The sequence below is a fragment of the Corythoichthys intestinalis genome, chromosome 19, assembly GCF_030265065.1.
Source record: "Corythoichthys intestinalis isolate RoL2023-P3 chromosome 19, ASM3026506v1, whole genome shotgun sequence".
In the NCBI taxonomy this organism is placed as follows: domain Eukaryota; kingdom Metazoa; phylum Chordata; class Actinopteri; order Syngnathiformes; family Syngnathidae; genus Corythoichthys; species Corythoichthys intestinalis.
In genome coordinates this window covers 9,405,923-9,417,952 of record NC_080413.1, presented here as the reverse complement: position 1 = coordinate 9,417,952, position 12,030 = coordinate 9,405,923, and the positions used below count along the sequence as shown (strand labels likewise).

The 12,030-nt window shown below is 37.5% G+C and overlaps 1 protein-coding gene across 1 annotated transcript in view; it reads left to right on the top strand.

Annotated features, from left to right (window-relative positions):
• Window positions 1-12,030, top strand: part of fig4a (FIG4 phosphoinositide 5-phosphatase a) — an 87,300-nt gene that overhangs the window by 27,942 nt on the left and 47,328 nt on the right. The window contains exons 12-13 of the mRNA XM_057822608.1: window positions 6,907-7,040; window positions 9,820-9,936. Of these exons, the coding sequence (XP_057678591.1) occupies window positions 6,907-7,040; window positions 9,820-9,936 (251 nt within the window). The remainder of the gene's footprint in view (window positions 1-6,906; window positions 7,041-9,819; window positions 9,937-12,030) is intronic.

Below are 12,030 nucleotides of genomic sequence, written 5' to 3'. Positions count from 1 at the left end.
ATTTTCTCTACCAGCTGCTTTAACAAGAAGTTAATGAGCTATTTATTTAGTCTCTTCTTTTGAATATGTTTGACATCACCATGAAAAGACAAGTGCAATGCAATGCCATTCATAGCGACTGGGATGGCTTTCTTTTGAACGAGTGTAAACCAGAAGGAATTGTTTTGTTTTTGTCCTATGCGAAAGTCAAATTTACAGCTTTTATTTTTTAAAGGGATGCATGGATAGAAAGACTTGTAGTTCTTAAAAGATAAACGTTATTGAGTTAAAATAATTTGATATTCAAACCCCTCTTGATGTTTCATTTTTATACAATTTGTAAAATTAGTTTAACTAGTAGGTCGCCATTGTTAGGGTTTAGGACGTCGCAGGGCGGTGACGTCACATGGTTTTGCTGCCGAGCTTCCAGAGTATGGCTTTCGTGACATAAACATGTCATTTGTCATTTGTTCAACCCTTTCAATTTGAACCCGAGAAGAATATTAATGAGCATGACAGCACTGTCGATATTTCACAAAACGAGTAGCAAAAGCAAAATGAACAGGAAAGACTGGATGAGACGAAACGAGAGTTCTGCCAAAATGTGCTACACCGGCAAAACGTGCTACAAGAGGCGAATTTGACACCCAATGTACTACTGTGCACTTTTAGCTTGTTTTGCTTAGATGCATACAGATAGAACATACTAAAGATGCCTTAAAAAAATACTTAAAGCAGTAATATCAAATAAGGGTGGTTCAAATATGCTACGTGATTAATGTGGTCAACAGATCAACAATCTTCTTTAAAGCTACCACGAGAAAACACAATCCTTGAAAGTATGAGAGGAAAACACATGCAAAAAGTATTTTGAGTTGCGTTGTGATGCCATATTTCCAATATAATTGTGATCAAAATTGATCACGATTGATTGTCCTCGATCAATTTTTTTTTCAGCGAAAAGCATAACGTCAGTGTTGTCACAGATTACTTGAAAAAGTAATTTAATTACTGATTACTCCTCTAAAAAGTAATGTAGTTACTGATTACTTTATTATCAAAGTAATTAAGTTGCTTTAAAAGTAATTTATCGGTTACTTTCTACCAATTTTTTTCCCTTTGCTGCTTCAACATAAGAATGACAACAGAAAAATGTCATCACATGTAATCGACTTTCTGATAATTAAATTTAAAGAGGAAGATCAGAATTTTTCACATTAGGCTTAATCTTCGAGTTAGAGGGAGTTTAATTAGTCGATGAAGTTGATTTCAACCTCCATTGACTCACGCTAGCTTATCTAACCATGAGCCCTGACACTAACAGATAACTGACAAACTGCATGGAATTTGTTGAAATCAACTTCACTGACTAATTAAACCCCAGCTAATTCAAAGATTAAGCCTAATGTAAAAAATTCTGACCTTCGGGTTAGGGTTTAGTGCATATCAGTGCCAATATAAAACAATGAAAATTGACTGCACAATAATCAACAACACACAAATGAGTTGTGCAATAAACATTGCAATAAACACAACGGTGGGGGCAGGCGCGAATGCTCGCGCACAACCCGGAAGTACGCCGTACACACACGCGGTCAATTTGGCCACAAAACGTGGCGGCAACTCAGCACTTTACATTCAGTCGGACTTCCAACACATCCCAAAGATGCTAAACGAACTCCTCACCTCACAGCATAAATGTGCAACACGAATATGATGTAAACAAAGTTCGCCGACTACGTGCCATTGCAACAGCAAAGCTACGAAACGGCTGCGCATGTAGCGGCTTCACCCTATCGCTGGAACCCTGCAGAATGAGGGGGAAAAAAACGTCCATTCATGGACGCACACAGATCAACATTCTTTCGCACATCTCAACAGGTGGCTGCACTTGGCTCCAATGTGCACCCGCGTTCGTCACGCCTTTCTAAGTCCCAAAACACTTAGCGCGTATGATTCGAGTCCAAAACAGGAAGTAACTGTGAGCAGTTAGCATGGAAACGAACCTTAGGAACTTTTCTAACATTTTCTATTCAAAATGCTCTTCGTACATGATTACAATATTCTTCATTCTACATACATTATGAGGCAATATCAAAATCGTAACGAACATACACTAAGGAAACTAACTTTAATCAGATTACTGGTTTGGAAAAATTATGATTTATGATGATGATTTATTTTTGCGGGCCCACCAAATGACATTCAGGGCCGGATCTGGCCCTAAGGCCTTAAGTTTTTCACCCTTGGTTCACTTTTTACTTTTTGGCCTGTGAATATTTACTTTTTTCCCCAATAACAATTTAAAAACGCATAATTGCTTCAGTAGTATTCGTTGAAGCTACCTGTTTAATTTTAACATTCAGATGACAAATCGAAACATCTTTTGACAATAATGTGCAGTTATTGAACTCATTGGCTGCCATTGATGGCAAATGGTTGCTGCCAGCCCTCCCAGTCCAAATTGATTGGGCGTCTATCGCCATCAATAGAAGTAAATCACTAAGAAAATGTTATAAATAACTTTTGTATTATGGGCCTGGTAGCAAACACGTGTGCTTTTACAAAGGCATGCGCACATTTAATTGCCCCTCATCAGTTTGTCGAAAATTTCTATTCGTGTGCGTGCACATGTGCCAGACCACATAACGCGTTCAGCTTAGGAAACGCGACGATGTAATTGAACTGGTCGCTCTGATGACGCGTTGTCACTTCAGGGGAAGATGTGATCTGTTCAAAGATGCACCCAAGCCTATGATCATGCAGTGATGAGTGCCCAACGAGGTGTGTGAGGAATACAGTACATGCAAAGACGGGTCTAATCGAGCATGTGATAAATTACACATGATTAGCATACACAGTGTGTTGGAAGATAATGTGCGGGTAATGTCTTACCGGGGCTTGAGTGCCTACCGTGAAATATGTACTGGACATGTATTGAGGTTCTTCATGAGTACATGTAATGTGGATGAAGTTCATGCATGGACAGCTAACCGTGAAGCAGGGCTGTCACTCTTTTCGTAGTTATGGTTTCCTTTGGAGGGACATTTTGTCTGTCACAATCTATTTTGACTGTTAATTCAGTGTTTAGGGACATGTTTTTACTTGAAAATTCACTGAATCCTTGTTTTTCACGCTCTTAATAGCAACAAAAACTATATAGCTGTATCATTCAAGAACGAATGAAGGGATCGTTTTTAAATTTGCAGGATATGTTTTAGGGCTGCAGCTATCTATTATTTTAGTAATCGTTTAATCTGTCAACTAGTTATATAGTTAATTATATATACATTGGGGCAAATAAGTATTTAGTCAACCACCAATTGTGCAAGTTCTCCTACTTGAAAAGATTAGAGAGACCTGTAATTGTCAACATGGGTAAACCTCAACCATGAGAGACAGAATGTGGGGAAAAAAACAGAAAATCACATTGTTTGATTTTTAAAGAATTTATTTCCAAATTAGAGTGGAAAATAAGTATTTGGTCACCTACAAACAAGCAAGATTTCTGGCTGTCAAAGAGGTCTAACTTCTTCTAACGAGGTCTAACAAGGCTCCACTCGTTACCTGTATTAATGGCACCTGTTTTAACTCATTATCGGTATAAAAGACACCTGTCCACAAGCTCAGTCAATCACACTCCAAACTCTACTATGGCCATGACCAAAGAGCTGTAAAGGACACCAGAGACCAAGTTGTAGACCTGCACGAAGCTGGGAAGATCTGCAATAGGTAAAACGCTTGGTGTAAAGAAATCAACTGTAGGAGCAATTATTAGAAAATGGAAGACGTACAAGACCACCAATAATCTCCCTTGATCTGGGGCTCCATGCAAGATCTCACCCCGTGGCGTCAAAATGATAACAAGAACGGTGAGCAAAAATCCCAGAACCACACTGGGCACCTAGTGAATGACCTACAGAGAGCTGGGACCACAGTAACAAAGGCTACTCTCAGTAACACAATGCGCCGCCAGGGACTCAAATCTTGCACTGCCAGACGTGTCCCCATGCTGAAGCCAATACACGTCCAGGCCCGTCTGCGGTTCGCTAGATAGCATTTGGATGATCCAGAAGAGGACTGGGAGAATGTGTTATGGTCAGATGAAAGCAAAATAGAACTTTTTGGTAGAAACACAGGTTCTCGTGTTTGGAGAAAGAATTCTGAATTGCATCCGAAGAACACCATACCCACTGTGAGCATGGGGGTGGAAACATCATGCTTTGGGGCTGTTTTTCTGTAAAGGGACCAGGATGACTAATCTGTGTAAAGGAAAGAATGAATGGGGCCATGCACCGAGAGATTATGAGTGAAAATCTCCTTCCATCAGCAAGGGCATTGAAGATGAGACGTGGCTGGGTCTTTCAGCATGACAATGATCCCAAACACACAGCCAGGGCAACAAAGGAGTGGCTTCGTAAGAAGCATTTCAAGGTCCTGGAGTGGCCTAGCCAGTCTCCAGATCTCAACCCCATAGAAAATCTGTGGAGGGAATTGAAAATCCGTGTTGCCCAAAGACAGCCCCAAAACATCACTGCTCTAGAGGAGATCTGCATGGAGGATGGGCCAAAATACCAGCAACAGTGTGTGAAAAGCTTGTGAAGAGTTACAGAAAACGTTTGGCCTCCGTTATTGCCAGCAAAGGGTACATACAAGGGTACAAAGTATTGAGATGAACTGTTGGTATTGACCAAATACTTATTTTCCACCATGATTTGCAAATAAATTCTTTAAAAATCAAACAGTGTGATTTTCTGGTTTTTTTTTCCCACATTCTGTCTCTCATGGTTGAGTTTTACCCATGTTGACAATTACAGGCCTCTCTAATATGTTCAAGTGGGAGAACTTGCACAATTAGTGGTTGACTAAATACTTATTTGCCCCACTGTAGTTCCAATATAACTGGAGTTATATGATTAGCGACATTTCATGTGTTGCAGAATCAATTTTAGGAGATTTAAAACAAAAGGCTTACTAAGTTTGCACTTTCAAAAGAGCATTAATAGGTATACAAAATAAAATTCCCGTGTGTTTCTTCAAAGTATGCAGAATTGCACATTCATTTAAAAATCAATTAAAATACCTGAGCTTAGCCTCGAACAAACGATATAAAAAAATAACTGAGGATCTAAGTACAACAATTGAACAATTGGCTAACTAATGGCAAAAGTACACTAGCTAAAATGCTATTAATACGAACGTTTTTTTCTGCAATGCTCTTAACAAATCGTTCAAATACTATTCTCACAAAAAACTGCTAAATATACCTATAAACTAAATTCTGAATGTATTAAAACATATTAGCTCAAGCAAAAACTTACCATATGTTGTTCTTAACAGGGAGCAGCCACCGGATTTATTTTTCATTTTCACTTTTGCCACTAGAGGGCATTGTATCCACCCAAATCAATAAAACTAAATGTAAACACTTTCAAAACAAACAGTTACAACGCCACTAATTAAACGAATCCTCGAAGCAGCAAAATTTGATCTGAAGCTTTTTTTTCTAATCGAATTACTTGAGTTAATAGATTAATCGTTGCAGCACTAATATGTTAGTATTATGAAACGGCAGAGCAGATCAAGTGAAATGAATTTCCTGCTACCTTGATAATTGATTATCCTAATTTAATTAAATTTGCAAGGTAAGTGATATGAAAAGAGGAAGGGTCAAAGGTCACAGAGGTCAGAAAATGGCGCTACTCCGGTGGAAGTCTGCGTCTTCTGTAATTTAAAAAAATTCATGGTTACTTTTTAAAATTAATAAACAAAAATGAAAGTTAAGTATTCTCATTTTTATTGTTTTTGTTGAACTCATTCACTCCCAGCCATTTTCACCGGTGCAACCCCCTTCGCTCCCGGCCGTTTTACTGGATTTTGACTGATTTTGCAAGGCCCACAGAAAATTCTGTTCTATTGCTATATAAACATGGAACCCACCAAAAGAAAAAATAGACTCTCTTCTTTCAGCAGGAAAAAGTTACTTCATGTCTTTTTCCATTCTTTAGAAATCAGCATTAGAAAATAGCTTAGTTTGAGCAATTTTCCAATTTCTGATGAAAAAAACAGAGAAATTTAGCTTTTTGTAAAAGCATACATTTCAAACATAAATTTGACTTTAACACAGCAGTTTTTTGCTTTGTGACATCCCAAACATCTGAATAATGTTTTCCTTCTACAAAATTACATAAACAACGAGACAAATAGAGATTTTAATGGCAAAGTAACAATTTATTTACACATAACTAAACTATTGAACTGAGAGATGACGCGGTTGTGGCTGCGACAGCCATGGTAAACTTTTCCCTTATCCAAATCTTTCCAAATCTTTTAAAAAGTAATTTAAAAAACAAAAATAAACCTGAAAATCAGAAATCAGAGAATACTCTGATTTCTTGATCTTGAACTTGATCTTTCATTTTAATTTACATTTCATCTTAACGAGAAAACAGACAAAAAAAAAGGTCCATTGCTTTGTTTCGTTGGCCGGAACTGGTTCCCGAGCCTTGGGTTTGAACCCCTTTGTCGTAGCGTAAAGTTTCAAAAGCCGTTTTTCACTCAATGAAAACTGGACGTAATATTTTCAATGTTGTTTTCAAAGGGAAGGCATATGATTCCATACAATACTCATATTTATTCCTTACATTTGCTGCTTCTACTTTAATTATCCATCTTTTTCCTGCACTCCACATGTTTTAATCCATTGCATGCTCCTCCAACTGCTTCTTTGCAAGGAGACAACATGATGTCCGAATGCGTCACAGTGGGCGTGCAATCTAGCAAGTCTATCTACATCTACTTTTACCCTCAAGGGACCTTTTCACGCAACTGGAACTCTATTGACGATACTCAATCATGCGCCCAGTGATGCAGCTATATTGCTTTTAGTTATATATGAAGATACATGTGTCTTTTGTTGTGTGGCAGAAACGAGAAAAAAGGAAACATGAGAAAATTCTGAGTGAGGAGCTCTATCCCGCCGTGCTCAACCTCAACCAGTTCCTGCCACCGCAGCATGGCATCGAATACATTGCGTGGGACATGGCCCGCTACACCAAAAGGTTGGAGGAACCTTTTGTTTATGGGGAAACCAAGCAGTACTTCAGTACTTTACTTTGCTTGAGGAGTATTGTATATTTTGTATTTTTATTTAATATTCTTACCTTCATTTATATTTTTATTTGTATTTGCAGTCGATTTTATTAATTAAAAAAAAATCTTCACCCAGAAAATTGAGATTTTAAGCTTTCCAATGATGTATCTCACATGCATATCGGGCATTTTTGAAATTTGGCCAAATTGGGGGTCTCAGAGTGGAACTTCAAGTCACCTGAGTGTTTTCCGCCATGCCGGCAAATTGAAAAACAAAGCAAATATAACATAAAAAAATGTCTTTTCAAAAATATTGAAAATAATAAACTAGTTCAGTTCAATTTTTCCAGGCATGCCACTCAGTTCCCCCCTTTCAGAACAAGACAAAGGGCTACGTCATACGCTACGTCACACCGCCCACTCATCTGCCGTTTGCGCTGTCAGTATGTCACTCTTCCCAACTCATTCGAAGAAGACAAATCTGGTCTCTTCCTCGAGTTGATGAAATAATGCATTAGCTCGCGCAAAATTTAGTTATTGATTCATTCCGCACGTTGCAAAGTCGCTTGCTCAATCCAACCGGCCGTCGCTCGCTACCTCGCCTCCCTCTCCTTAGGTGGCGCCTCGCTCGGCAATTTATTAAAAATGTTCACATTACGTCAGTCTTTCTTGACCTCACAATGGCTCCTAGGATATGTAGTCTTTCGTGGTGCTTTCGGTTTTGAAAAAGGAGAAGAAATTATGGAAATATGGACAAAAACACATGGTCCATGCTGTGTTTTAATGCTTATTTATAATGGCTATAAAATTATAAAACTTAAATGACATTATCTCCCATTTTTCTTGGTCGATTGACTTCAAGTAAAAACGGGCGTGGACCTCAACTTCTGCACTTTCAAATGAGGCCAACCAGTGGCACCTAGGTGACATACAGTGTATTACAAAAGTGAATACACCCCTCACATTTCTGCAGATATTCAAGTATATCTTTTCATGGGACAACACTGACAAAATGACACTTTGACACAATGAAAAGTAGGCTGTGTGCAGCTTGTATAATAGAGTTCATTTATTTTCCCCTCAAAATAACTCAAAATATAGCCATTAATATCTAAACCCCTGGCAACTAAAGTGAGTACACCCCTATGAAAAAACATACATCCCTAAATGTCCAAAATGAGTACTGCTTGTCATTTTCCCTCCAAAATGTCATGCGACTCGTTACAGGAGTGCTGTCAGCATTGCATTGTGATGCAGCGTGACAAGGCTTCAAAGATGATATGCGCAAACGAATCGCCGCCGACAGTCCTGTGTTGAAGGGTTAACCCTTTGCCCAGCCAATGTTGGGTAAAGTCAATATATTGGCCCGATATGTCAGCCGGCCGATATATCGGTCGACCTCAAGTACAATGCATTTCAGTTGTGCTTTGGAGTTAAATCAAGCGAACATTATACAAGTAGAGTAGTATTTAAGTGCGTACGTGTGGATTCGCTTTGGTTTAGTACAATACTTTTATTGTACGACCAGTTGATTTTTTTGGGGGCGTGACCTCCACACCCTTATGCCAGTCGCTTTTTGATTCGGCTTTGTCGCCGCTAGGACTAGGCACCGTTCAAACCAAATTTCTTGAGTCTTCTTGCTGATAAAACTTGTTGGAAGACATTTGTGTACTTGTGAGAAGGCACCAAATTCTGCCTCATCTTAAAATAAACATTGCGATAATGTTTAAGTGGTACTGGAAAAACTGGAAAATTGGTCTTGAAAGTCCTTAAAAGGTGCTTGAATTTGGAATGAAAAATGTATACGAACCATGCATCTTCCTGTTAGTTGTCTTTTTCATTTGATATAAAAGTTTTGTTTCAAATTCAGTCAGCATTGTCTGGTGGAGGTGGTCCAAAAATTGCAGTATTTTATTTTTTTTTTGGTATTTACATATACCGTATTGGCCCGAATATAATGAGCCCTGATTATATGACGACCCCCTTTTTCAAGACTCAAGTTTGAAAAAAGACTTTTTGAACAGCAAATTAATTTTTATACAGAAAATAATTACAGTACATCCGAAACAAATGATTATAACAATATATTTGAGACAAAAAGCATGTTATTTTGCCTCATTCAAATCTTAATATCTGAACATTTAAATATGTAAACTAAAGTGCAATCACATTCGTAAATGAATGGCTTCAGGTTTTTGAAATGTAAATAAACCAATCTATTGTGATAAAACAACAAAATTGCAGTAACTGCATTAACCATCAAAGTGAAGTCTAACTGTAACTGTAGTCTTGAAACAAATCTGAATCATGAAAAACATTGCAATAAATAATGCAAACTGGTTAAACTAAAAAGAGTAGCTGAGATCTGTCATGACAGAACATCGATTCAATGATATCTGGCGCCATCAAGCGTCGTGAATGGGGAGAGTAGCTGAGATCTGTCATGACAGAACATCGCTTCAATCATATCTGGTGCCATCTAGCGTCGTGAATGGGTATAATGTCTAGAACGCGAATATAAGACGACCCCCTCTTTTTCAGTCTTATTTCAATGCAAAAAGCACCGTCTTATATTCGGGCCAATACGGTACTTAAACATTTCACTCTAGTTAAATCAAACCAATCAAGTCATTTAAAAAAATTTTTTTTTTTTAATTACAATTTTCGTCCCAAATGCCATGGTGATGCTACTTATGTATTAACCTTACATTCATAAATGAATAAATAACTTTACTGTCTTCTCCCCAGTAAACTCTGCAATGTCCTGGACCGTCTTAGCATGATTGCGGAAAATGTGGTGAAGCGAACCGGCTTTTTCGTCAACCGTCCAGACTTGTACTGTCATACCCTCCACCCGGATGAAAGGTGAGACTCACTGTTGAGCTTCTATATAAAGTATTGCTAACAATAGTTATCTGGTCTTTGCCTTTTTGGCAAAGCCAGATAATGTTATTTCATAACATTTTCTTACATACTAAAAATGGCAAAGAGTACATTAATCAACAGCTCCCCCCAACCCCCCCCTCACCACTAAATACTTCATGGAAATGACGTCCAGCGGTGGTTACATTATGTTCCCCGTAACAAGCGGAGTAAATTGCTCCTCGTGTCGTGTCCGTGAGTTGCCGCCGCCGTCTGCATGTTAATCACTTTCGTGTTGTTACGTAAGGTAAAGACCGTGCGTTCTATAGTACATTCATCAGCCATGCACTTCAATTCGCTCCACCCTGTTTCACTTTGTTTACCTCTGAATACATGTTTTTCAAAAAGATAATGGTGGGTAAACATACAAAATTCTACTTAAAATATATATATTTTTTCTTGTCCTGTTCAGCTGCTTTGACAAAAAGAATAGGATTCTGAGTGTCCTTATGGTCTGAGCAGTTTTAATGTATTACATGGGAGTACTGTTGTCACAATACTAAAATTTTCAAATTAATATTAATACTCCAAAAAAGTACTTGATACCATTTTCGATATAACATACCAGTTAATAAAAATCCCAAAATTGTTATTATTATTATTTATTTTTTTGTTCTGCACTGCTGGCCAAAAGTATTGGCACCCCTGCAATTCTGTCAGATGGTGTTCAATTTCTCCCAGAAAATGATTGCAATTACAAATGCTTTGGTAGTAATATCTTCATTTATTTTGCTTGCAATGAAAAAACACAAAAGGGAATGGAAAAAAAATCATTATCATTTTACACAAAACTCACACAAAACTCACTTGGGCCGGACAAAAGTATTGGCACCCTTAGAAAAATCTTGTCATGCTTCTCTAATTTGTGTAATTTACAGCACCTTGTTACTTACCTGTGGAACATAAGAAGTGGTGCCAATAACTATGGTGACGGCGAAAATGGAAGGCGAAGACACAAAATTTTGATTCCGGCCTCCAAAGTGGAACGATTCGATTGTGGGTAGGCCTGTCGCGATAACAAATTTTAGTGTGCGTTAATTATTCTCATAAATTATTGCGATATGCGATATTATTGCAACCACCACAGTTTTTTTTTAACCAATTTACAATAACACAGTGAGAATACAGTATATGTTAATAGATCAAGTACACCCATTTAAACGCGATAAGTATTTACTCTTAAATTCAAAAATACTTTTTAAGAAATCACAACTAAAAACAATTGACCATGCCTCTTAAGTAAAAAACAACAATATTGATACCGCACAGAAACACTGAATAAATAAAATGTGTTTAAAAAAAAGAAAAAAGAAAAGAAAATTGCACTTAATAACTTAAGCATTTAGGCAAATTAAAACTTTTCATGTCATAGCTTGTGCAATGGTGTTCCATAGGGATGCAACGATACAGTTAAGTCATGGTTCGGTATGATTTTTGATACGGGGGACATGATTTTCGATCCGATTCAATACATTTAATGCTCTGTAAAAAAAAAAAAAAAAAAAAAAAAACAATTATATATATATATGTATATATATGTATATATATATATTTTTTTGCTAACGAGCAAAAATTAAATTGTCATCATATAAACATGCATCTTAGTGCATAATATTTCTGTGCTTACTTCTTACTGATCTGAAAAAAATTTGTATAAAAATTGCTGAGAACAATCTTTACTGTTTGTAAAGTGAGGCAGGGCACACTGTTGATTGCTACAGCTCTCTTAGCAGCTAGGTTTACTACATGAGCAAGACATCCTATTTTTGGTCCGAATCAATCTGTGTCACGTACTGAATTAACAATATTTACAACATTATCTATAGTCACTGGTATGGATTGATTTGGCCTTCTTAACTTCCATTCAGTCATGACAGTTTAGAATTCATCGATGTAGTATATGGACTTCGTGTCCCATAATCCCTCTGGGCTCACGTAGCCAATGGCATGGGACATAGCACATCGAGTTTGCCATTTCATGATATCTAGTGTGTGCGCACATTAAAAAAGTTAGCAAGCGCCGCTGAAGTCACGTCT